Here is a 26525-nt window from a genome sequence, read left to right on the forward strand (position 1 = left end):
CCTAGCTCCTCCTCCACGGGTCTGGTCAGACCACCATGCTAGCCCAGCGCGGATTGGTGGTATCAGTTATCACAGATATAAAAATTGTTTCGTGGTATGAATCTGAATGTTGCTTCCTTGAATCGCTGTCTATTTTATTGAAATTCACAATTATTTGACTTTGACTTTGACTTTTATTGTCAATGTCATTTCACAGTTCACACATGTTGTTTTGGCTAACCACACTCATTTCCAATTTCCATTTTGTTTCTGTTTAATACCGTGCATAATTTTATATCAGACGAGTCACTATGGGGAAGAAGAATAAAGATTCACTCGGGCGAGCACTTATTAAAGATAGATTTGCTAAAAATCGACATCGCAGACATGTCGAAGATAACACGATGGTAAACAACTTCTTAACTTATTTTTCTAAGTTTCTATCTCGAAAAGCTTACTACAAGGATAGTACTACATCAACTTATCCAATGGACGTGAACTGCTGGTCCTAGGTTTTTTGTAGGGGTTAAAAATTCCAAGGTCTTGTTCAGCTTGCGGCTCTCCGCGATAGAAATCTATCAGCTCTGCAGGTGCTTGACATCTCTTACCCAACCTTTTCTCTGCTGCCACAGCCAGGAATAGCAGGGCCCTATGAAATATAACTTTCATTTAACCCTATGATCATTTATTATTATAATGTAATTTTCCTCATTTTCAGCTCCACACAACTGAAATTAACGATGGATATGAATGGGGACGTCTGAACTTGCAATCTGTGACAGCGGAGTCATCTCTCCAAGAATTCCTCTCCACAGCTGAGTTAGCTAACAGAGAGTTTATAGCGGAGAAGCTGAATGTTAAATATGTCAAGTCAGCACCCTGTGAAGTAGAAATAGTTACATCACAGCCAGATTTCGATGAACCTCTGACTGTTCCAAGGAGGTGAGATATTTAGTTTGATGGCAAATTAAAGCTTTCCTCTTATAAAACTACTGAGACTAATGCATAAGTGTAGCATACATCTGTAGTGAGATATTGTACCCACTGGTATTTATTTTTGGCCCTGTGAGGCTAAGCTCAACTATCAGCCAAGAAATGGTTGCTGTTTCTCTCTAAAACCAGTACTGTTAGGGAACTACAGACAGTGGTTGTTACAGTAGATTGGCAGTGACACTGGGACTCTGTGCCTTGCATAGCAACTGCCCCAAGAAGAAAAAGGCACTAATTAATCACACAAAAGGCATTTTTCTTACTAAGAAGAAGCCCATACACTTAGCTGGGTGTTTTTTTTGTTGTCACCTCCTCACATCATCATTAAAGACAATTAAACAAATCATACAATATAAGCTTATTATTGATAAAGTTGCTTTTTCCAGTAGCTTTATACTTGTGTGGATTATGATGGATATTATCTTAGACACTAGAAAATTAGTTCTGTTTAATCATAGCTAAAGGAAGCAAGTTCCTGTTTAATGGAGCAATTCTTAATGTATTTTTAAAAAACAAAGTCGAAGGTGTCAGCTAGTTATAAAATACAGTCCCCACCGTGTCTGTCTGTCCGGGTGCAAGTGAAAAATTATTGAACCAATTTTCATTGGACACAGTGACTATGAATTACTTCTAATGTTCAAATTACTATAGTCACATTTTTTTAATAAATTCAGAAATATGTATGTGAGCAAAAATTACCTATAATCATGAAGAGGTAGAAGAACAAGTTAGACAGTAAAATTGAGACTGACATTAACTGAAGTTGACTGTTTGATTTATACTTTTCATATTAACTGTAGTACTTTCTTTAGTTGTAGTTATCAAGAATTTGTGTTACTATTTTGATTTTACAGCTTCAGTAACTAATGTATCTTCTTGGGAATATTGCTATTAGTTAATATTAAACTAATTTCAGGCCATCTTGGAAACCAGGCATTACAGCGGAAGAACAATTGACCAGAGAAAGAGATGCTTTCTTAGACTGGAGGAGGCATTTAAACGAACTTCAAGAAAAACTTGGTGCAGCTGTCACACCTTATGAGCGGAATCTAGAACTATGGAAACAGTTGTGGCGTACTTTGGAGAAATCTGATATTGTTCTGATTTTGTTGGATGCAAGGAATCCTTTATTGTTCAGGTAATTTTTATTCCAGGAAAAGTAAAAAAAGAGATTAAGATACCAAAATTCAAAATTCAAAAGATACCTTGAAGTCTAAATGATTATTAATGGTAATGTGGAAGGAAAATAGTAGTAGTAAGTAGAAACACAGTCACACACATATACAATACATAACTGCTGTGTGTGAAATGAAATTGAATTTGTTTTTAAATTTAATTTTTTATTCCTGTATCCAGGTGTAGTGACTTGGAAAGATATGCGGCTGAACAAAAGTGTAAATGTATATTGTTGCTGAACAAGGCTGACTTGACAACTGAATATGTGCGTAAATGCTGGGCTGATTACTTCAATAAAGAGGTAGGTACGGTTCAGTTAATAATACATAGTATTATTCACTTCAATAATAATTAATTCATTAATTTATTGCTCTCATGTACCTTTAACATAATAATAATTATGTTATTATGCCTATCTACTTAATACACATTATTAAGTATGATTGAAATTATTTTAACCAGGTGAAAAGAAAGTTTCCAAATAACCACTCAAATTCTTATATAAATAATTTTGATTTAAAATTTTACACCTTTGCCAAGAACATAAAACTTAATGTTTTTCTAATAATAATGTCAGAGTGTTTATACAGTCACGATTGTTGAAGCAGTTATAATTTATACAGCAAGGTTATTATACAATTGATGAATTTGTTAATGACAACTCTCACAAAATAGAAAAATGAATTTTGAAATGTAAAATGTAAATTGTTAATGTTGGAAAAGAGCAACTGCTGAGTTTTTTGCCGGCTTCTTCTCGGTAGAATCTGCCTTCCAAACCGGTGGTAGAGTCACTACACACAGACAGACTTGATGTTTCAAAAGTGCTTATATTAGGCCTACTTGAAATAAATGAATTTTGAATTTGGATTTGAATTTTGAATTTAATGCTCAGATATTTAGTAAAATTTTTCAGCTCAGTAATTATTTATTTAAAAGTAACATTTGTTTATTAAGTGATTTTTAAGTTTCCAATTAAATATAGTATGATTATCTCAATGTTTTTGATGTCATCTGGTATTTTGTTAAATATATATAAACAGCTCTTGAGAAGGAACTTTCGCAACCCGAAAAAATCTGAAATCCGATTCAGAATTAATGAAGATAATTGTTACAATTTTTTCAGAATATCACCATAATATTCTTCTCGGCCGCTAAATCTACAGTAAGCAAGGAAAGGAAGATATCCGAAGAAAATGAAACATCAGTTTTAGAGGAACAATTGATAGACTCTGGTGCTGAAACTGGGGATTCAGGTGAAGACAGTGATATAGAAAATCCTAACTCTCTAAATGATACACAAGATGACATTGAAATTTTTAAAAGACAAATTGGAGAGATTGATAAAGCAGTAAATAGTACTGCAAATAAAGTACATGCAATACAAGAAGCTTTGGATAGAGTAATGGAAAATTTGAGATTGGGGAAACCGATTTTACCATTTCAAAGTAATAGGGATATAGTTACTAAAGGTGCAGCTGGCAGTCAAGCTGAAGAAGTTACAAATGAAAATGAAAGTGAAAAAATTATTTCAGAAAGTCCAATAAGTAATCCAGCTGAAAATGAAGGTACACATACAAACAAAGATACAGTACAAAATTCACATGAAATATATGATAGAGATAAGCTGTTACAAGTACTTAAAGAACAGAAGTTGGACAAATTGAAAAATCCTCCTAGAGTAACAGTAGGAATGATTGGTTATCCTAACGTTGGAAAGTCAAGTTCTGTCAATATTCTGATGCAAACTAAGAAGGTAATTTTTGTTTCTTGTTCTCTTCACTTAACAACATATTGCAAAGTCGCTACTGTCACTACTTTTTGCTAAAATGGTGCATTCACATTGTTCTATTGATGTTTTGAACGCGTTGATGGTCTAATCAAAGCTCATATCGATAAACCAACATGAAGTTAAGAACAGGTTTTCAAGTCTTAAGTGTAGATTGGCTGATCATATATATATGTTGGTGATTTTATATGGTCCTGAGTAATAAAATACTTATGTTTTAACTTAAAACTCAATCAATCAATCCTAACCATATTAGGTCACAGTGACTGTTTTGGATTCCGGCTGAGAGCTGGTGAGCTGGTGAGCTCTTAGATGACTTGCATAACTTGATTTAGTGCAAAACAATATATTATAATAGCAATATACTCATAAGATACGGCCCCTGGTGGTCGGGCCTTTAGCACATTGCGTTCAACTGAAAACTTATAATTGTTTGTATTATGGTAAAACTAAATCATATTTTCAGGTGAGCGTAAGTTCTATGCCAGGTCACACGCGGCACATCCAATCACTGATTTTGGACGAAGATATAGAGTTATTGGATTGTCCTGGCCTAGTGTTACCGGCTTATGCAGTGGCTCCGGATCTACTTTTAACTGCTGTCCTGCCTATTGACCAGGTGAAATTTTTTAACATCTCTTTTTTTCATTCTGGGCTATTTTTCACCATCATGGGCTAGCAAGGCCAGGAGATACAGAACAGGACAGGACCAAATTTTATTTTCTCCCAATAGTTATAGTTTTCTTTATAGTTTCCTACCGACTTTAGAAGTAGTGGAACGAGTTGCAGGAGTCGATACAAAAGCCCCTTCTAGACCGAAGTTTCAGTGACTGGTCAAGGACCTCTGTTCGATGTCCACAGGCATCAGGTCGCAGGCTCCGCGGGGGGAAGTGGGGGGGAATATTTTTCCATACAAACGAATTTAAAACAAGTTTAAACAAGTTTTTACTTATGACAACCCTATTAAAGATAAAAGACCGACACGCGCATAGTACCTACGCTACGCGTCGCGCACCCATAGAATGACAGGAGTCGCATGATTTTAACTTTGCATGTGATGTTATGATGGCTGTATCTGATTTCTTTCAGTAAAATCCATGGCAGTGATTTACTCAAAAACTATTAGGTTTTCGGTTCCTCAGATAAGTCTCAGTGACAGTACATAATGTACCTCTAAAGCCTGTGAAGTATTATTTCGGTTTTCATTTGCACGTTGGATAAAAGAATTTAGTAATGAAAGAAACAGATTAAGTATTAAAGATGTCAAGATGAACCAGATCGTCATATAGACGGTGCATTCTAACTACAGGATTGTAGAAAGAAGTGTTGTTTTTATATACGTTAAGACTAAAAGTATTTTTATAGATGCGGGCTCACGAGGCGGCGATGGCTAGACTGTGTGAACTAGTAGGGCGACATACTTTCGCGAAGAAATACGGCTTGTTGCTTCCCGAGTACGAAGGCAGTGAGCTTGAATATAAGAAGATACTCACTGCGCATGCGTGTGAGTCCTTTAAACATTTTTTCAATTTTTCGAAATTAGTTAATTTTAGTAGTTTCTGTATTTCACTCTTTTCATTTGATTGAAGTACAGTTATTGAAAGTTTAATCGAGAAGGCGATGTTTTTTTTTTTTATTCAACTACAGGTTAGCCCTTGACTGCAATCTCACCTGGTGGTGAGTTATGATGCAGTCTAAGATGGTAGTGGGCTAACCTGCTAGGGAGTATGGCAGTTATATTTAAAATATCAAAATATCCGTGTTTTCGACGAGCTCCCTGGCGCAACGGTGAGCGCTATGAATTTAAGTAGGTCCCGGGTTCGATTCCCGGCAGGGGGAATTTATAAATTCTGAATTTTCTATGGTCTGGTCTGGTGGGAGGCTTCGGCCGTGGCTAGTTACCACCCTACCGATAAAGACGTGCCGCTAAGCGATTTAGTGTTCCGGTGCGATGTCGTGTAGAACCAATTAGGGGTGGTAATGACTACCTTACTATAATTCATATTTAGAATTACTTTTATTAATATTAGATATGTTACCATTAGCTTGTGAGGTGAATCACTATTAATCTTTGACAACACTATTAAATAAAATATTGCTACAACAGCATTTTACAAAGTGACATTAGCCACTGTCAGATTATTCCAGTGAATTAAAAATCAATGAACTTTAATTGCTTTAATTAAAAACGATCGAGGATTTTGATATAAGTCAATAAATTCAGTACCTAGGTAAGATATGAATATTAAACACTGCAGACATGGCTGTACGGTAATATACCTTTGCCTTTTCCCTACGGGAAAAATAAAGAAAAGAAAACTCAGTGCTTCCGAAGCTCTAACCACTAAGCTGAAAAAAAGGCGGGAGGCTTCATGCATGGCGGACGCGGTTCTTTCCGATTTTTCTTTAAACTCGTTTTGTATGAGTGAGTTCTTTTAAAATAGTTATTATAAAAGTTTCAAATTTACAATATAGTTAAAGATTTTAAACTAAGAGTTTCGTGGTTAATCAACATTTCTTAAATATAGTTCAACGGGTACATACAACGATAATATTTTGGATTTGTCGATATTTCGACCCAGTTGCATGGATCGTGGTCCGATACGACGGGAGCGACGACGGGATCCATGCAACTGGATCATGGTCACGACGGGAGCGACGACGGGATCCATGCAACTGGGTTGTGTGTGTGTGTTGTGTAAATGTTACAATATAGTACTTTGAAGAACTTGCCCATATAGGTGGCTAGTTGCTGTGAGAAGGCGCTGTATCAGTCCTTTTTGGGGCGAGTTTGCGGTAGATTTGAGGAGGGGTTTTGGGGGGCCGTTTCGCACCCTTCCAATTTCTTCCACCCCATCAATTTCTCCGCATGTTTTATATTTTAAGTTTCCCTAACTGTTATTAAAACTGTGTAAAGCCAGAAGAAAAGGAAAAATTAAAAACCACTAAGCTATCAGCTCCGAGCAGCCGCTCTCGAGTATTTTGGCCATGTAAATGTTTTTGTTTCCGTTAACGCAACACATTTGTAACTCCAGTCAACAGAGGCTTCATGACGGCAGCCGGCCAACCGGACCAGTCACGTTCAGCTCGCCTTTTCCTCAAGGACGCGGCAAACGGTCGCCTGCAGTGGGAACAGCTCCCGCCGGGATATGAACCCGCACCCGTCGACCAACTTATTGAAGAGAAGAAGAATGAAACGCGGAAGCCTACGCCCAGGGAGTCTCGGGCTGTTGAGGTTTGTTTCACACTATTGATCGTTATCGATCGTTCTCTTCGAAACTTTAGAATGACTTTAGAATGCTAAAATTCGGAATAATAGAATTAAATCAAAACATTGTTTCCTTACAGGGATGGTTGAACAAGTCTACTGAAATTGACAACACTTTCTTTGCAATGAAGAAAAGTACGGCGCATGTCCAAGGAAAACCAGTTTTAGGGTGAGTTGGGCAAAATGAAACACAATTTGCGTGTAAATTGTTTTATTTTATCTTTTGTTTAGGGAAAAAATTCCATCAGCAAGTAAGTATGCCATCGGTTCTTGGTTAGAAATATACTTCGCACCACTTGCTCGACACTGTAAAAACCAGTAACCTTATCCCTCTAACAAACTGAATGTAATCCTAAAATTATACGCTATGCAGCTATTTCAATGCAAGACGGCATAAATTATTTGGCTAAACAATTAAAGGTAATAAAGTTACAAATTTGGAGTAGTACCTTAAGATAGAAAAAAAAAACCACACAAACACGCACAAACGCACGCGTTCACGAAGGCACGCACGCAAGCACGCGCGCACGTGAACATAACACATGACCCTGAGACACAGGTTTCATTTTTATCCTTAGTTCTGGATTCCCTACACTATTGCAAACTGACGAATATGGTGGATTTAATCTTTATATTATTTTGGGACTTTAACCGTCGAGGACATGCCAGTACTATCCTCATTCATTTTCATTTCGACTATGTCTTTTACAACATCTTATCATACAATGCTTAGCGGGGTCGCAATTTTGTACTGTAATCCTTTACCCCCTGCGGGTTACAATGTAATTTGAATTAAGAAACATTCCACATCTGTAGATAATTTTGTTAATTCTAAAATTGCTATCTCACTACGTCGAATGACGGCGTCCTGTTCTCACTTGTTTGATTCAGTAAAACGTACCTCATATCTCACTTGTTTGATAGAGCAAAAATTACTACAAAAATTCCCTCCAAAACGTACTCACAAGTTAAAATATCCAGTGACAATGATAGTCCAGTGACAACAGTAATTTAACTTACTATAGCGTTTTCACAAAACCTAGGAATCGCCTAAATCGTAGGTCTAATCATTTAGGTGATGTTTATAGAAAAAAAACGTTTCAACAACTCTAAGGTAATGACTTTTGGTGAACGGTTGATGTATGCTTATCTTTTCAGAATATGCTCTATTTATTGGTTCGTCGTTAGTAAAAACGGGCAAAAATCACGTTTTGTTCCAACGGTGAATTCGAGCCTAAATTTTATTAAACAAATTGTAACAAAATATATAATTTTTTGATAAAAAACAACCCGGGTGAGTGTAGAAAATAACACAGGTGGTTATACTCATAAAATATTATAGAACAGTCGAAGTTCTTAAAACATTTAACGGATCGTTACAAAATCTAACACTATGTTAGTAAATGTTAACTAATGTTTTAAAGCATTTTATGACAGTAGTGTTGTTGTATTTGACATTATTTTACATAGAGACAGCTTGTTTTTTATTCATAGTAATAATGGACGGGTTAAGCAGATGGCAGGTGGAAAACCATCGACTATATATAAAGCAACACTTCGCAGGTCATATAAGGAAAACGTCCTGCAACGTGCTGCCCTGTATCCAATAACCTGAAGCGTAGGTGTTAAGTCTCATATGCCTGTAATTACACCAGCCCGCCCTTCAGACCGGATCACAACATTGCAACAACGCTGTTTCTCGGCAGAAATAAGCTATGTCATAAAAAGGTGTACTCCTAAATTATTTCTTGGATATAGTTATCGTTTTCGACTTTTCGGCTCGGAAAAAAAATCTCGTTGGATTAACTAAAAAAACTAAATAAATTCAGATTAAGCCGCGTGCAAACGTTTGTTTAAAATATGTTTGCACATGAAAATAATGCTTTAACTGTGTAAATACATTAGTCGGAAAATGTAAAATATGTTAACTCACACCTAAAAAATGATATTAGCACTCAATAACCTAGATGTACTCCACCATTTTCGCATTCCGACATCAGCCCGGTACGTGCATTACAGCGTCCGTATTTACTTTAAGAGCAATTTCCTCGCTCGTTAACCGCCCGTCTCCTCGTAAAGCAGTTAAATTTTATGAATTAATGCTTGGCTACAGGCCAGGGTGCCCAGTCCGTCTCCGGGAGTAAATTTAGGTTTCCCTTTTAATATAATTGACAATATTCGGGTGCTCTTTCATCTTGGGCGAACATGGAATATGTTTTGAGTGATCTTGTCAACGCGCTTTCGGTATTCACGAATAATGAGTGGGACTTAAAATACCTTTGAAATTTGGTTCGAATGTACTTTTGAGCTTTCGAAATGTATTTAATGATATCGTAAATAAATGTTCCCATTCGACACAAATAGATGTAATTTATTACTTCATACATTTATGCGTTATCCAAAACTTCTATCCCCTGATTATATCCCCCGGTATATTATACATATATATCCCCCGGTACCGGCCCAAAGCACGGCAACCAGGAATAGCAGAAGTTTGCCCCGTTTATTATTTCCACACTTGCGTTAATGCTCAGAGAGTTGATAAAGCAATGGGAGAAGATGGCTTTATATCCTTTCCCCGGAAGGAAAAATTATCCCTGCCCATGAAAAAAAAACCTGGAATCTGGTAGTAGCAATTCAATGGTTGAATTATGAATCTAGACAACATTAAAAAAAAAACATTGCAAAATATTGTTTTTGGAAGTCGGTTTCAACATACATACAATTTTAATCTAATTCTAAAAACTCAAATTAATTTAAACGTTTATAAAATTAGAAGTAAAACATTACTTTCATCTGCTAAATCTTAGGAAGTGTTTAACCGGTCATTCGAGAAACAACCCTAAAGTGGGGTAGTTTTGGACACTTCAATATTAGTCGTGTCTTAATTCTGATAACCTAATTATGGCATGATTAGGTTTCTGTATATTCTTAATTCTGTGGCGTACTTGTACGAACTACGAAATGTGTTTTGATATAGTTTAAGTTGCAAAATATCCTATCAACAATATGTTTTCTCGCATACCTACTTACATTGCGAGCATGACGACTGTTGTTTCGTTTTATTTTAGTATTTTTCAGTACCTTATCTTTTGTGCTTTTATATAAGAGGAATTTGCAGTAACCTGAAAATGGCGCGAATAACCTATAAAATATGTTATACATTGTTTTAATAAATTAATAAAATAACATTGTCCGTGGGATTTTATTTTAAATTTGCTTTCCAGGATAACGAGAGAAACAAACGCGCAAGTGGCGGGTAATTCAGTCATTGGCAAACCGTGGAAACAGGAAAAGAAACACGCCAACAAAAAGAAAAGAGAGAAACTTCGACGTGTGTACGCTCATTTGGATGAACACTAATATTAACCTTGTAATTTAAATCATCCTAATTATATTATAGTTATTTACCTTTTATTTTAGGACTAAAGTCCTTTCTAAGCAATTTTGATTGTTGAAAACATATAAAGACCATTTTTATAAATACAACGTTATTAAGTTATGCAGTATTTTATCACGCTTTCGCATTTGGAAGGTTCAGTCAGTTGAAGTGCCGACAGAACACTGCGTAAAGTACTGCCACGTTTATTTGTAAAGAATGATTGCATTCATGAGATGTATTTTTTGTTAAATATGGAAATTGTCTTTAGTTCAGACTGAAAAAAAGGCATGTATAAATGTAATTAAGTGAATATTACAAAAAAATGCTCATGCATTTTTAGATTAAAACAAATGTTAAGATTGTTAACGCTGTGGTATTTAACTAAAAGTACGTGAGTTTATCAAGGATTTACTAGCGTAAATTTTTTCTGCGCACTGCTTCTGTAATCGATAGACTTAATCTTACAGATACATTGCACAAAGAAAATTTACGCGAGTGGAGCTCTGTAAAATGTAAACAAGACAATACAACGTTGGACTATTTGTGGCTAAGGAGGCGGGGCTTGCTAGACGTCCTCCCAGGGGCGTGTCTTTTGGGCAGGGTTTTGGTAACCTTAAGCGAGTGGTCCACTCGTCTCATAGCACTGAAACAAACGTTTTCCTTATTTCACATGATATCAATATCATGATACCACATTTCGTTGCTTTAATTAGAGTCGATATTTTGTGCGAAGGCCATAAAATGGGTCAATATTTGAAATGGTATAAAACCGAACAAAATTATTTTAATGTGGGGGCGATGACTGGGTTGATTGACCGTGTTCGATCATCTATTTAGCTTCGAGCGGTAATTCTTAGATTTTTGAGGACTCTTTATACCCATGTGCAAGTAACCGATTAAAGAGCGGTTTTATATACATTTCCGACTAAACCATTCGAACAAGCAAAACGCTTAATATGTCATGGCCAAACGATGCTCCTTTCAATAAATTACACTATATCTGCTTCGAATTTGTATCTATTTTAAAAATAAAGGGGTGGGTGACATGCCGGGTGAAAACGCTGGGTTGTGGAGACCCCAATTTTATTCCCAACTGAAACCATTAGTGTTAATTTTCAAAAAATAAACTTTTATTTGTTTTCTCAATAAGACGTTGTATAATATCAGCTTTGAATTTGTAATTTTATTACTAATGTATCAAGCTAGATTAGACATGTCACGTTTTCACAAGTGCATATAATGAGTATTATTGTCGGTAATTATATAAAATCGGAGTACAAATAAAAATACCTTATTTCTACAATACACAAATTGCAATCTAGCCTAAAAGTAAGCGTAGCTTGTGTTATGGGTACTAAGATAACTGATGAACAATTTACGAAAGTATATAATATGCATTTTAATACTTATAATATAAGATGAACACTTGAAAAACATTCATGTTCATCAGACTAACTTTTTTCAGTTGTGGGAATCGAACTCACAGAAACAAATTGAAGGGTTCTGCCAACTACACACATTATTAAATTTGCCCCGGGTCAATATAACCCCAGCATCGTTGGTGCCTGGTTAGGATTATTTAAAAGTAAAAAGCTGAAAAATGTTTCTCGTGGATTTATTATCACATAATGTATTGGAGTGTAACTAAAAAATGTCTTTGAATACCGGCCAAAATATATTCAGTAGTACACTATTTATTCATATTCAGTTTCATTTATGATAATGTAAAGGGATTCATAATATAATAAACTTACCATCTTTATTACGTGTTTTATTTATATTCCGCGACTACGGTAGCGTTATGAGTTTATCAATCTACTTGATTACGTTGTTACGCTTACGTTGATCTATACTCTCTGCGTCCACAGTAATTGCTTATTAGATTTTGATGTATGAAGCGTTGGACTTGCTTAGCTATCCACGTACCGGTAACTCGATGCGATAAGGGTAAAACTATCTGCGTGCGCTCTTCATATATGCACAAAAGCACTGCCTGTCCTAATAAGTTATATTATCTTCTCGTTTATAGAGGGTATTTTTGCTGTTTCATGCCATCCTGCTCGATTTAACCTCGCAGTATGAAATGTTGAATTTATGGATATGCTATGGGGATTCATGACAACGACGAGAGTGCTATGCTATGGGAATTCGTGACAATGACAGTCTTTTGTTCCACAACTCAATTCCTGGGATGACTATTAAATCTTCATCATCATCATCATCACCACCACATCAACCGATTAACTACAGAGTCTCCTTCCACATTTAGAAGGGGTTAGTCAAACACGCTGGCCCGGTGCGGATTGGTGGACTCCACGCACCTTTGAGAAAATTATATAGAACTCTCTGGCATGCAGGTTTCCTCACGATGTTTTTCTTCACCGTGGAAACAAGTGATATTTTAATTACTTAAGACACACATAACTTAGAAAAGTTAGAGATGCTGGGATTCGAACTCGCCGCCCCCCGACAGTGAAGTCGAGCTCTTATCCAATGCGCTATCACCGATTCTTCTATTCAATACTTGTAGAGAAATAACTATATAAACGTGTCATTAGAAATAATTCGCTGTGACAACCAAAACATAAGCGGGGTTTTCATTTAAAGTCTTACACTCAATGAATATTCTAACCCGACTACAGGAGGGTAATGTGTTTAACAGACTATGTGTGTATGTATATATTTTCCATTTAAGTGTAGCCCCTGGTACGCCGATTTTAATCATTTAGGTGTCTTTGGCTTTCTCATATTGTATCTATTCTTCTTTCTTATAACCTGCAACAAGAAAAAACGTGTACAAGGAATAAGGATCTTTAGTAAGTAAGTCTTTCGTAAGTATAGTAAAACAAACAAATTGTCTAAAAGCCATAAATCTATATGTCCAAAGATAAATAACGCTCTGACGTCATTCAAATGTAGACTATGACTAACCTCCAGAAAAACTGCTATAGTACTGAAATAAACGAACTTCATTACAAATGTCTGAGGATTATAACAAGACTAGTGGTTCTGCGCGACTTCTTCCGGGGGAAACTTCTAATAAGTTTCGCATACACACATGATTTTTTTTCTCCGCTCCCTACACAATATACTTGTAAGTTATAGTATGAATGAATGAATTAATACACTTTTATTGTACACCAAAGAAAAAAAGTAGTTACAGAGATATAAATACAGAGCAAGAGAGTACAATTTGGTGGACTTATCGCTACATAGCGATTTCTTCCAGGCAACCAAAGGCGTGAAAGGGAAAAACATAGAAACGAGGTACGAGTAGGTGGTGCAATCAACAAGATTTAAAAATTATACAAATATATAAATAAAATTGTTTAAAGAAAAAATAAAATAAATATATAACTATACTATATATATACAAATAAGATATAAACATACATAAAATTACCCATAATTAATGTAAACTACTAAAAATCATATACAACATATATAAATATATAACATAACTACTTATATCAATGAATAACATATAAATATATATAGTATATATATATTTGACGACCGATTGGCGCAGTTTGCAGCTACCCTACTTTCTGAGTATCGAAGGCCGTGGGTTCAATTCCCACAACTGGAAAATGTTTGTATGATGAATATGAATGTTTCTCATTGTCTGGGTGTTTATGTATATTATTAATAAAAATATTCATCAGTCATCTTAGTACCCATAACACAAGCTACGCTTACTTTGGGGCTAGGTGGCGATGTGTGGATCGTCGTAGTGTATTTATTTATTTATTGGTGGACAGAGGACGGCACTTTGCAGGACGTGCCCATCGCATACCCACAGAAGCGTTGCTTTGTATACAACGTGTAAATGAAAAGCGAAATAATACTTCACAGGCTTTAGAGATGCATTATTTACTGTCTGTGAGTCTTATCTGTTAAACCGAAACGCTAATAGTTTTTACTGAAATAAAACTGTACGGGGAGCTATCGTGATACGCTCGACCGTAACAATAGGAAGATCTTCCTCCGAGCGGGTGATCGTGCTCGGGGACCGAGGTCCGAACATTCATTTTTGGAAGTTGTATATATAGGCATTCTTCGTGAACACTTCGCTAGCGCGATGTAGGATTTTAGTAGCGCCATCTAGTTATGTAATGTGGAGACCGCCACAAAACAAATACAGCCTTAACATCACATGCAAAGTTAAAATCGAGTGACTTGTCATCATAATAGGTACGCATCGCGTCGCGTAGGTACTATGCGCGTGTCGGGTGTCTTCAATATAAGTAAACACCTAGACTGTTTTGAATTAGTTTGTATGGAAAAATATATATGCTTCTTTTGATTTAATTTTTCAACAGGTAGTATACTTATGTACCCTTCAACATTACCTATTTCGTAATTCGCTTACACATTGTATGGAGTTCTCTCTTGTAGGGAATTCCAAAATCCACGGCTTGGAATTCCCTACAAGAGAGAACTCCATACCGGACCGCTTGCTTCCAGCGGCTCCCAGCGACTCCTTTTGATGTCGTCTGCCTACCTCGTTGGGCGCCGACAACGCTGCGTTATTGTATAAGTATACACGAGCCTTAACATTCCACAGTCATTTATTATACCTTTACTTATTCCCGTAGAGCGTCTTAAATCACACAGCTACGTATCTACACAAGAAACACGTCGTAAAACCTAAATCTATCTGATACAAAAAAAAATGTTAACATGGGAGAATCAACCGCGATACGAGTTGAGAACGTAAAACTGAGCACTTGTCTTAAATTAGCGGGCGCGCTGTAAATCAGAAGATTCGGGCCAACATTACGCCATAAGATTCCGCGAACGCTTCTACAACTACGCACTGAAAATGTTTATATTATTGCGAATGGCCGGCTCGGGGTTAAATTACTCAAATTCATCGATCGGCGGCCATAGTCTGCGCGGCTACCATAGCCCATAGCAGGGGACAAAGAATTTATCCCTCGGTGATTAACACTCACTAGGGATAAAAACTTGTCCACCTGCAAGCTAGCACGGCCAGGAGACAAAAGTTATATCCCCCGATTATATCCACTGACAAGGGATATAAATAACGTGTCCACCAGCTAAAGCATGGGAACGTAGAATGAGTTTACCCTCGTTTATTATCACACATATTATATGTTGATCAGTGCCGTGCACTTAATATATGCACAAAAGCACTGCATATCCTACAATTAATATATAACTTGTATAGCAGGAGGATATTTGCAATTTCCCCTCTTTATGCATACCCTGGTAAGAAACCTAGTGCACGCCCCTGATGTTGATGGATATTATTTCCTCTTGTGCGCCAGTGTTCTGAGAGTTGATAAAGCTGTAGGAGAAGATAATTTTTTATCCTTTCCCCGGGGATATAATTGTCTCTGGCCCATGCTAGCCGTGCTGCAAAGCTTTTCTTTACAAGATTTATAACATTTCATTTAAAATTCATCAAATCAACCCGCCTTGAGAACATTATGAGATTGAAATAAATAAAATAAAAGTTTTCCTAATATAGAACTCTCAGTCGTGCAGGTTTCTTCACGATATTTCCCTTCACCACTGACGCCAGTGTCGTTTTTCTATTCATGTTACACATATTATTTTGAAGTTATTTCCTTCAGTGCAACCATGCTCAAGAGCAGATAAATCTATGGAAGCGGTTCGTAGGTTCATTTTTTTTTTGTCGTTTCCCCGTGGAGATAGTGTCGCTTGCATATGCTGGCTGTGCACTAGTGCTATAGTGCGTTTGCTTTGTTTTTCCATGAGAAAAGTATGAATGAATTAATAAATATACTTTTATTGACTCCACAAAAAGTACTTACATAAAAATGAAAAGCATAACAAAACAAACGTATACAATTTGGCGGCCTTATCGCTTCATAGTGTTTTCTTCTAGGCAGCCAATGGCGAAGAAAACATATACAGAAAAAGTCAAAAAGTACTAATGAAAGAAGAAATTAATTTAAAAACTAAAATACTCATTTATTGTAACTTACGTGCAACAGATAGTCGAAAAAGTTTGCTTATTACCGATCAACGGGGCAAGCTTTTTTCTTAAATACCTATTGTGAAAAATTACCTAGTAAAATGTAAACACAACTAATCTCATATGTGGGAGACCTGTGTCCCCCGGTGTGCCGGTAATGGGTTTATATGAAACACAACTAATGAAATAAAAAAAAAATACCAACAAGTACCACAAAATTTTCAATTATTATTTTATTCGTTATACTATTTACTTTTCGATCGACCACGGGTCTTATACATAGATACTTATTTTAATAGCAGATGCGGGGACCTGGTCTCTCATCGGCTCGTCTCCTTTCTTATAACATCAACCCGAATGAAAAAGAAAACGCAATAGTGTAGATAGGTGCAGAGCAGACATGTTCTAATTTAAACCATTTACATTTGAAACATTTGCTCCTATTTACATTTGAAACATTTGTTGTTGAAAAATAGACACATCGCTTTGGATTCTGTAAACATACATTTACAGCATCTTTGTGGAAATGTACAATATACCTTTCAATACAACTTTAAGGAAATTAAATTATTTATTTGTACACATATCTTAACGACATAGAAATTGACATATCCATACGACGGATACATAATAAATGAGAAACGATTAATTTTTCAATAATGATAATAGCATTGTATCACACCAAAAGGAAACCAAATATGAAGACAAATAACTAAATTAGGGTGTAATTATGGCTTTATCACTGATCTCCTTCAGGCAACCACTTAATAAAAAGGAGAAAGAATTTGCAAAGAATAGTGGTTGGTGCACAAGTTAATGGATAGGTACATAAGATATATCATAAACTTATATAATTACTAGAGATTTTAAACTAAGATTTTCGTGGTCGATCGTGGTCACGACGGGATTTGTCGATAGTTCGACCCAGTCCCGTCGTGACCACGATCCATGCAACTGGGCTGAACTATCGACAAATTTCATAATATTATCGTGGTATGTACCCGTTGAACTATATTTTAGAAATTATATAATTACCTATACTATAAGTTACACTAATTTACTGCATTTAATGTTAAGCAATAATTAGTAAGTTCGAACTGTGTGCACCCAAACGGGCAGCCGAAGCTTTACCCACTGGGCTATCACCGCTTTAATAAGTGAGAATAATTCGCCACTAGTCTCTTTTGTTGTTTAAATTGAGTCTTCAATTTCTCTCTTCTCTCTCCTTGCAGCAGATGAATTCTCGAAGCATGTTCTCATAAAGGAGACCTTTTCGCTTTGCTGTTGACATTCTACAAGGATCAGCAGCAAAGCGGAAAAAGACAAATTTATCGAGAACTGTAGCTTCTGTGTGCTTTTTTCACGGTTTCTTTAATCTTCTTGTTTCATTATATTATTCATATCGCTCTTCGATTGTAAATCATTGTTCTCATTGTTCAGCAAAAGATCTCAGTCTCAGTGCTCATTTTTTTACGCAAAAAATCAGCCTGGCTTGTCAACCTGGAAATGGAGCCAGCATTCTTGGCACCATTCCACGCAGACATGACCTTTACAGGAATTAGTTTAATTAAAAATTTTATGTCCACAATATGAATAAAGGCCTTCCTAAAAAAAAAAGTTACGAGCAGACCCCAGCGCCGTTTGTTTTTTGTTTTGTGTGAATCTAAACCATGGTGCCACCCAAACGTGTACCAAAAAATTCATTCGGTCCAGCCGTCTAGGAGGAGTTCAGAGAAATACACACGCACACAAGAAATATATATATAAAGATTTGTAAGAATGTTTGTACAATATCAAGATGTTAGTAACCAACGCAATCAGTTTAGAGGGCATCATTCATACATTCTACTAAGTCCATCACAAGATTAATTTTAAATAGTCAAAATTATTCAAAAATTTTAAAAATCAACCTTAATTCAATGCCAAATTGGATTAAAATAAACACTACAAACACATATATTAAAAATGACAAAAATAAATAAATTGATAACCAATCCAATGAAATGTTCCATAATATTACAAATGATAATTATTCACTTTATAATAAATATTCTATTTTTACGGGATAAAAATTATATCCACCATTTCCATCACCAAGATGCATACAGGCTGTGTATGTGTCAAATTTAATCTAGAATGGTGCACTGGTTCAGACAAACATGGTACAAATAAAATAATGAAGATTCGAATTAAAAAAAAATACTTTGACGGCCCATTGGTGCAGTGTTCAGCTACCCTGCTTTCTGATTCCAAGTTTCGGTTCGATTCCCACAACTCGAAAATGTTTGTGTGATAAACATAAATGTGTGTCAGTGCCTGGGTGTTTATCTGTATATTATAAGTATTTATGTGTATTGTATTGATAAAAAAAAAATTCTCATCTGCTATCTTAGTACCCATAACACAAGCTACGCTTACTTTGGGGCTAGATGGCGATGTGTGTATTGTCGTAGTATATATACTTAGTATATTTATTCTTATTATTATTATTATCTGTATTTTATAACTATTTATGTAAATTATTCATAAAAATATTCATCACTCATCTTAGCACCCATAAAATAAGCTACGTTTTTTTTGGGGCTAGATAGCGATGTGTGCATTGTCGTAGTAAGTATTTATTAATTTAATGTATTTATAAAATTGAAAGTGCGTTACAGTAGTGGACGACTTGCAGTGCAGTGTGCGAAGCTCTGCAATCGGATTGACGTTGCAAACAATTAGTGCAGCACAAATCCGCGAACTCAACACCACCTTATTCAGCAAACATGGCGCTTTCCTATATGTAAAATGTATGAAAACAAGATGGAATGTAATTCAGAAGATTAAAAACTAAATAAACATTTTTAATTGGGCCGTAACGTTTCGAAAGCTTGCTTTGAGATAAAGAAAACAAAAAAAACAGCTTTTATCACCTGCATTCGTTGGGATGGACAGTTTAATGGGGTGCCGAAAATATAATACAGAAAAATGTTACAGCGTGAAAAGAGAAACATCGACTTTCACGACCAATTTATTTCGATTAATGTTTACGATTCGTCTTTGGGACATCAGAGAAATCTTGGGCGACCTACTTCTGTCTCCTTAGGGAGATCGTTTTGGTACGAAAAATGTGATTAGTGCCGGAAGCGCCACATTTTTAATTTCCATGAAAGTTCCAACAAGTTTAATATTTCGTTTTAAGTACATCTTTTTCATATCAATTAATGAACGTCTTTTATTGGACACAGGTTTTGTGTAATAGTTTCTCTACAACTATGCGTGGTTATGTCTAATAATAATAATATATTAATAATAATTATTATTATTTATTTTATTTGCCAAATTGTGGGTACATAACAAGTGACAGTCGATGTTTAAAAAAAATTAAATATAAATAGCATTACAATTTAAAGAATAAAAATACAATAATCAGAAATAGGTAATAGCGATTCGTTGCTATTTGTTTGATGTCGTCTGTCAACTTGGCTGGGCTGATTTTACTTTTCGCTTTCAGTCCGGCAAGAAGTGCAAACCGGGGCACCCGCCTCGGACAGCAGTTCTAGCGCCAAAACCATTGTAAAGTAGGTATGGTAAAAAATAATAAACTTGCTCGACAAGCGAAAAATAGGTAATCCTTACTTATATTAATAATGCGAAAGTATTTTTGCTTGTTTGCTTCTTTGTTTGTTTGCCCTTCCTTTACGTCCTAACCAAGCATCGAGTGAACTTGTTTTTTTTCCCGAGGATCGGCCTTCTCCTCTTCGTTCAAACTCTTCCTGGAATTGCGCCATTCCGTGGCACGCCAACCAGCCCGCGTTACGCTGTGGAATTCATTAGGGTTAATCAGCTACACACAAACCGAAAAAAAACTTGATTTTTGGCAAAAGAGTTAGTTGAAAAAAACAAACGGTTTCTACGGAATTTGACAAAAAATTAACGCGGAATAAGTCGCGAGCAACGACAAGTAAGAGAATAAATGTGTTAAATTGTTCTTACTGTCCTTTTTACGAAAAATGCCAACCAGTATATTATTAGGTATATTGGTGAGTTTTTTTACAGTAATTCATCTCAAACGCTGGAGGGAAGCGCTCCACTATCGAGTTTCTGCCCCGGTTCGAACAAATAGTAGATCCGGGGCTTATCGTTTTGGAAACCAAGTTTAATAAAATCACGTTTTGCTATACGTTCGAATGTTAAAATGCCCTGAAAGGCTGAAACTAATCATCACCCAAATAAAATTATTCATCAGTCATCTTAGTGCCCCTAGCACAAGCTACGCTTACTTTTGGGCTTGAAGGCGATGTGTGTATTGTCATAGTATATTTATTTATTTATTTGTTTACCATCAGGTTGGCCATTTGTTTCGTCTGCTAAATATAACTATAAAAACTACACACTAAGTATTTTACAGGAAAAACATTAACATTTTTTTTAACGGTCCATGGCGCAGTGGTCAGTGACCCTACTTTCTGAGACCAAGGCTGTGAGTTCGGTTATGAACGCTTTTTATCTGTGTATTATAAGTATTATTAATAAATTATTCATCGGTCATCTTATTACCCATACATAACACAAGCTACTCTTACTTTTGAGGCTAGATGGCGATGTGTGGTTGTCGTAGTGTACGTAATTATTTATTTTTGTATATTACTCATCAGTAATCTTAGTACCTATAACACAAGCTACGCTTACTTTGGGGCTAGATGGCGGTGTATTCGTGTGTATTGTTGTAATATACTTATTCATTTATTTACTTTGTACGGATCCTTACAAAATCAATATTATAATAGTTTAGTTAAGTCATTCAGACTATTTAGTACCTACCTACGGAACCTTTGTGCCCGAGTCAGACTGGCTCTTGCCGTTGTTTTTGTACGCCAGCTATCACTTTACCTTACTATTCTGCCGTTGATGATTTTTATGGCTTCCCAACTATGAACCAACGCTAAGCAGATTACTGCACTTGTAAGATATCTAAAAAAACTAAAGTTAAACACCATCTACTGATTTTTCCTATTCATGCACCGGCTGCGGTGTAAAACACTACGTATTGAAAAAAGTATATAATAAATAATTGTTTTATATGTCGAAAGAAGAATAACTACACGAAAAACATAGACAATTTAACAAAATGACTGTGTATTTCAGTTTAAGTGTTTAATTATTTATTTATCTTTATGTCAAGATATTAAAATATTTTTTTTGTAAATTTTGTGTGAACAATGGATTCGTTCATGGAATGTTATTTTGAAGAAGTGTTCAGTGGTATAGAAAGGGACGGCTTAAACGTGAGATTCAAAAGAAAGGAGCTCGTAGAATATTTTAATGCCGTCATAGCTGGATGTGCGAGAGGCCAAAACAGATCAGATAACGCCACATGCAAATCATTTGTCTCTTGTGCAATTAGATACCACAATCGTTGCAAGTCGGACAACGGCGATGTCTGTCTCATGGGGAAGTACCATAACCTACTTTATATTGCTTTGAAACTAGCGTTCGATTGGAGTCTTCAGGACAATGGTACAGTAGCTGCTTTATTAGATGAACTGTATGCTTGTGAAGGCACATTCGAAAGGATATTTTTAGGTGCAATATTCGGTACTTCCGCGCCGTACTTCTTGGCTGGTTGGAAATCTGATTTCATGGATAAGGAAGAAAATGTTCACGCGCTGGTGTTTTTCCTAGATCACGCTACAAATGCTAGTTTAGAATATACGGACGGACCGAAAACTTACCGATTCATAGATGTTCCTTTAGAGAGCTGTGGAAAAGCGACACCGGTAAGAGTTGTAATACAAATGGGAGCTTCCGAAATTTTAATGATACTCCTAAGGTTTGGTGCAAGAATTACAGCAGATCAGGTCTCTTCGAACCCAATTGAATCTATTCTCGACAGACTCAATGAATATAATAGGAAATATCCCTATGAGTTGGTAACGTGTCTTAAACTGTCATTGAGAGCCGTACCGGCAATTTGTTTTACCGTCGATAAAGCAGCATTGAAACATTTGCAATTACCGAATGACTATAATTACCAAAGGAAACATGCTTTGGAGAAGTATGGTGACATATTACAGGATCATCTGATCCCTGCATCAAGATGCGGTTTGAAACCTGTAGAATTGAAGCACCTTTGTAGGTGTTCGATACGCCAAATGCTATGGGAAAATTTTGAACTACCTTTCGGAATACAGAAGCTACCTATACCGCCGACATTAAAGAAGTATTTGGATCTATGTGAAGATTAAATTACGCGTTCGATTAATTTGTATATTAAAATTCAGACATATTATTAAATTTAAATTGTGTGATTTTTGTTTTGCTTCTACTGCGGTATTTCAGTTTTAGCCGCAATTAGTAATGTTATCTATGCCCTTAATAGCTCTTTAGAGCTACTAACTTTTCTACGCTGTATTATTAGCATGATAAAGATCGTGACAAGATGCTGGATAAATTGATGACTGGCTTGTGTTGTGGTACTTATATTTGTGATATTTTCCATTTGGTGACGGCAGATGAGAATACAGTTGACAGCCCAAACCTTTTCTTTCCGCGGGTGTCGTACGTGGCGACTAAGGGAATGTTTGAGAAGTAGCACGGTCACCAACACGTAGTGGCTTGCATAGAGGGTATGCACAGGATACGCAGATTAAATAAAACTAGCTGTTGCCCGCGACTTCATCTGCGTTTGATTTTGTTTTTTGATGTGGCATTAAATTTAGTTGTAGATCTAAAAATGTTAAAGTAATCAGTATCGCTAAGCCTTAAATGAGGGGTTTGCTGCTGTCAGCTGAGGAGTTTTGTCCTTTATCTCCAACCAGATAACCCTTACAAAAAAGATCTACACAAAGTTTGGGCAAAATTAAACACATATTATAACCTCTATAGTACAAAAATAATTATTTAAATCGGTTATAATTTGTCGGGGTTATGGTGTAAAATCTTTAAACACTCATCCCCTCTCCCAAAGGAACCGAACTTAATTTCGGAATAAAAAGTATCCTATATTACTTCTAACACTTCCAAGAATATGTGTACAAAGTTTCATGAGGATCGGTTAAGTAGTCTTTGGGTGAAAGCGTAACAAACAAACTTACATTGACATTTATAATATTAGTAGGGATAGTAGGGATGATAAAAATCTCCAGTACGAGTTATAAAAAATCTTAAGGATAGGCATTGTAAGTGTTAAAAAAATTGTATAACTCGTACTGTAAATAACTCATTTTATATCATCTGTGCATACCCTCTATGCAAGCCACTGCCAACACGCCTGCTCATCGTGGTGTTTATTGGCAAACCCTCCCAATGGGAGGAAAGGAGAGGCCTTTAGTCCGGCAGTGAACTTTTATAAGCTATCGATGTACAAACAGTCAGCAGTGCCATGCCGTGCAATATTAAAATGAAGGGAAGATGGCAAGGATTTCAGAAATTGAGCTATTTATCATTATTATAGTACCTACAGTTATGACTACGGTAAACTATACGGTTTACGGTAGACGGTACTTTATTTGACCTATACCGCAATAAAATCATCTTACTCACATCCTGAGAGATCTCTTATAGAGATAAGCTTTCCTTTGTACACTTCTTGTATCATATGTTCTCATTCACATTTTATGGTACATAAATAATAAATAAATGAATAAATAAATATGGTGGCGCGGGCAAAATCCCGGTAGACCAATAAATACTCAGCCGAAAATATGTGGATTGAAAAAATAAACTGCATGCTCGCTAAAATTATATGACAGGTTTGAAAAACATGACGTCCGAATACGAAACTGTGATGTCAACGCCCCCGTTTTACTGATTCATATTAGACTGTTTTTCCCTCAACTGAATTCAGAATATACAGTATCCCAATTCAGCCATTATTGTATGCAGTGACCAAAAACTGTAAAACGCCCCGCGCACGTCTCATTTTTCAACCGCGGAATTTTGCTAGCTTACAAACTTTTCCAATTTTCACATTTTATGGTAAACGCTTAGAACATTAGACGTAAAATAATTACTGTCATCTGAATATTGGATAGGAGCAGGCGTTACTTTGCGGAAATCCTTAATATATTATGAAAATTAAGCTTAATTTGCTATACTCCGCGAACAGCAGTAGAATCTGTATGGTGTAATTTATAATTACTTCAATCCGTATACTCCACACCAAACAGATCCTCAGCAATGCACCCTCTACGCACGTTTCGCTCCGAAACCGGAGCATCCTCAGGAGATGTTGACTTTACAATGAATAATTTTTAAGTCTTCTTGACAACACAGATTCTACTGCTGTTAGCGGAGTATAGCAAAATAAACTGTCAGTTAACGCACACCGAGTGATTCTCCAACTTAAAATGTCACTTTTTAAATCTTTACTAGCGTACCCAGCCCGCTTCGCCGGGCTAGATTTTGCATTATTTTATTTAAACAATAAACTTACATCATTAAATTTTTTATTTAAGTCTCATAATATATTAAATCATTTATTTCTCTCCGTATTCATTCTCTTCTATTCTCTTCTCGAGCGGGTGAAGATCATTACCTCCACTTACACGAGTTATATATCAATTTTAGGGTAGGCAGTGCTTTTGTGCATATATGAAGTCCACGCCACTGCCCCGTTATGTGCTGCCCCGTGTCCATCAACCAAAGGCGTAGGTGTTAACTGTTAAGCCTCATATGACTTCTTTTCGTGACCGGAACAGAGCAATGCTGTTTGGCGAAAGAAGAGAGAGTCCAGAGAACAGAGCAGTCCTGCCACAACAAGCTCTACTACTTCTCTGAATTCCCTTGAAAATATCGTTAGTAGGTTCAGATATTCTTAGCTAGGATAGATCTTTGCGAATTACATCTATAGGTACATTTTAGCATAAGGTATCTATTTCAGCGTTTATGCTCTTATCAAACTGGCGTTAATCCAACCAGACGCCGCCCCAGGTGAACTTTTTACACACATATACATTCACAAGTATTTAAAATGTTCAGTTTGAAAATCGTACGGAGAATATTTTAGTCTCGCGTCTGCTATCGAGGGTAGAAATAATACAAGGTCGATCCCCAAATAACTATCGGTTACCTACGCGAAATGCGTAGGCATTTGTGAGTAATGAGAATTTTAAACACCCATTTGTTAAGATTCTGTAATAAACTAGTTACTGAAAACAAGCTGCCTACAAACTTATTAAAAATATTACTTTACAACAATCGTTATTTGAATCCAAGTGACGTGTAAATCCCGAGACAGTATCGACATTTTGACGCTCTCACCGGCGCAGCGGCGAGCGCTGGTTTGGAGGACACGGGTTCGATTCCCGGCAGTCGAGTATTGGGAATTTATCATTTCCGAATTTTATCTAACTCTTCCGAGTCTGGTCTGGTAAGAGTTTTCGGTCGTGGCCAGTTACCACCCTTCCGATAAAGACGAGCCGCTAACCGATGTAACGTTCCTGTATGATGTCACGTAGAAACCGATTACGGGTATGGTAAACTGACAGAATACCAGCGTTGTGGGTACATTAGTATCAGGAACATTAAGCTGTACAGAACCTTTTTATTGGCACGACACATCATAGACTTAAGCTATTAATAATTAAGTACAAAATTTTTAAGTTACTCCGTATGTAAGTCTGTTTGTGTTGTTCTGGTAAATAAACAAATTCTATTCCATTCTATTCTATTTAAAATCGGCTTCGTACCCAAGATAAAATACTAATTAAAAATTTCCTAATCGTTTCATTAAATAACATATTTTTATCGTTTCATCATTGACGATTTTAAATGGCATAGCAGAATTATTTGCGGTGCACAGGTACTTAGATTATTCCTAAAATATTATAAATTATAAACATATTTATGATTTTAGAACTGAAACTTACGTCATTTCCGCCGCAACGTTGCCAAACTGTAGGCAAGAGGCGGAAGTTATGGTAATTAGTTGATTTGTTTTGTTAATTACTCATTAGGCTCTTTCTTTAGTTTGTTATTATTAGTTTCGATG

The 26525-nt window shown here is 36.1% G+C and overlaps 2 protein-coding genes across 2 annotated transcripts; both read left to right on the forward strand.

Annotated features, from left to right (window-relative positions):
* The first annotated feature begins 193 nt into the window (after positions 1–193).
* LOC120630260 (large subunit GTPase 1 homolog) lies at positions 194–12343 on the forward strand. The gene is made up of 10 exons (XM_039899415.1): positions 194–386; positions 698–921; positions 1886–2107; positions 2326–2446; positions 3269–3898; positions 4398–4550; positions 5297–5435; positions 6967–7166; positions 7280–7368; positions 10427–12343. Exons 1-10 carry the CDS (start codon positions 291–293, stop codon positions 10560–10562), a joined length of 2010 nt encoding a protein of 669 aa, XP_039755349.1. The 5' UTR covers positions 194–290; the 3' UTR covers positions 10563–12343.
* Positions 12344–21583: 9240 nt separating this feature from the next.
* On the forward strand, positions 21584–22796 carry LOC120630261. The gene has a single exon (XM_039899416.1). The coding sequence runs from the start codon at positions 21754–21756 to the stop codon at positions 22777–22779; it is 1026 nt and encodes a 341-aa protein (XP_039755350.1). The 5' UTR covers positions 21584–21753; the 3' UTR covers positions 22780–22796.
* Positions 22797–26525: the final 3729 nt, after the last annotated feature.

Source organism: Pararge aegeria, chromosome 16, assembly GCF_905163445.1.
Source record: "Pararge aegeria chromosome 16, ilParAegt1.1, whole genome shotgun sequence".
NCBI lineage: Eukaryota > Metazoa > Arthropoda > Insecta > Lepidoptera > Nymphalidae > Pararge > Pararge aegeria.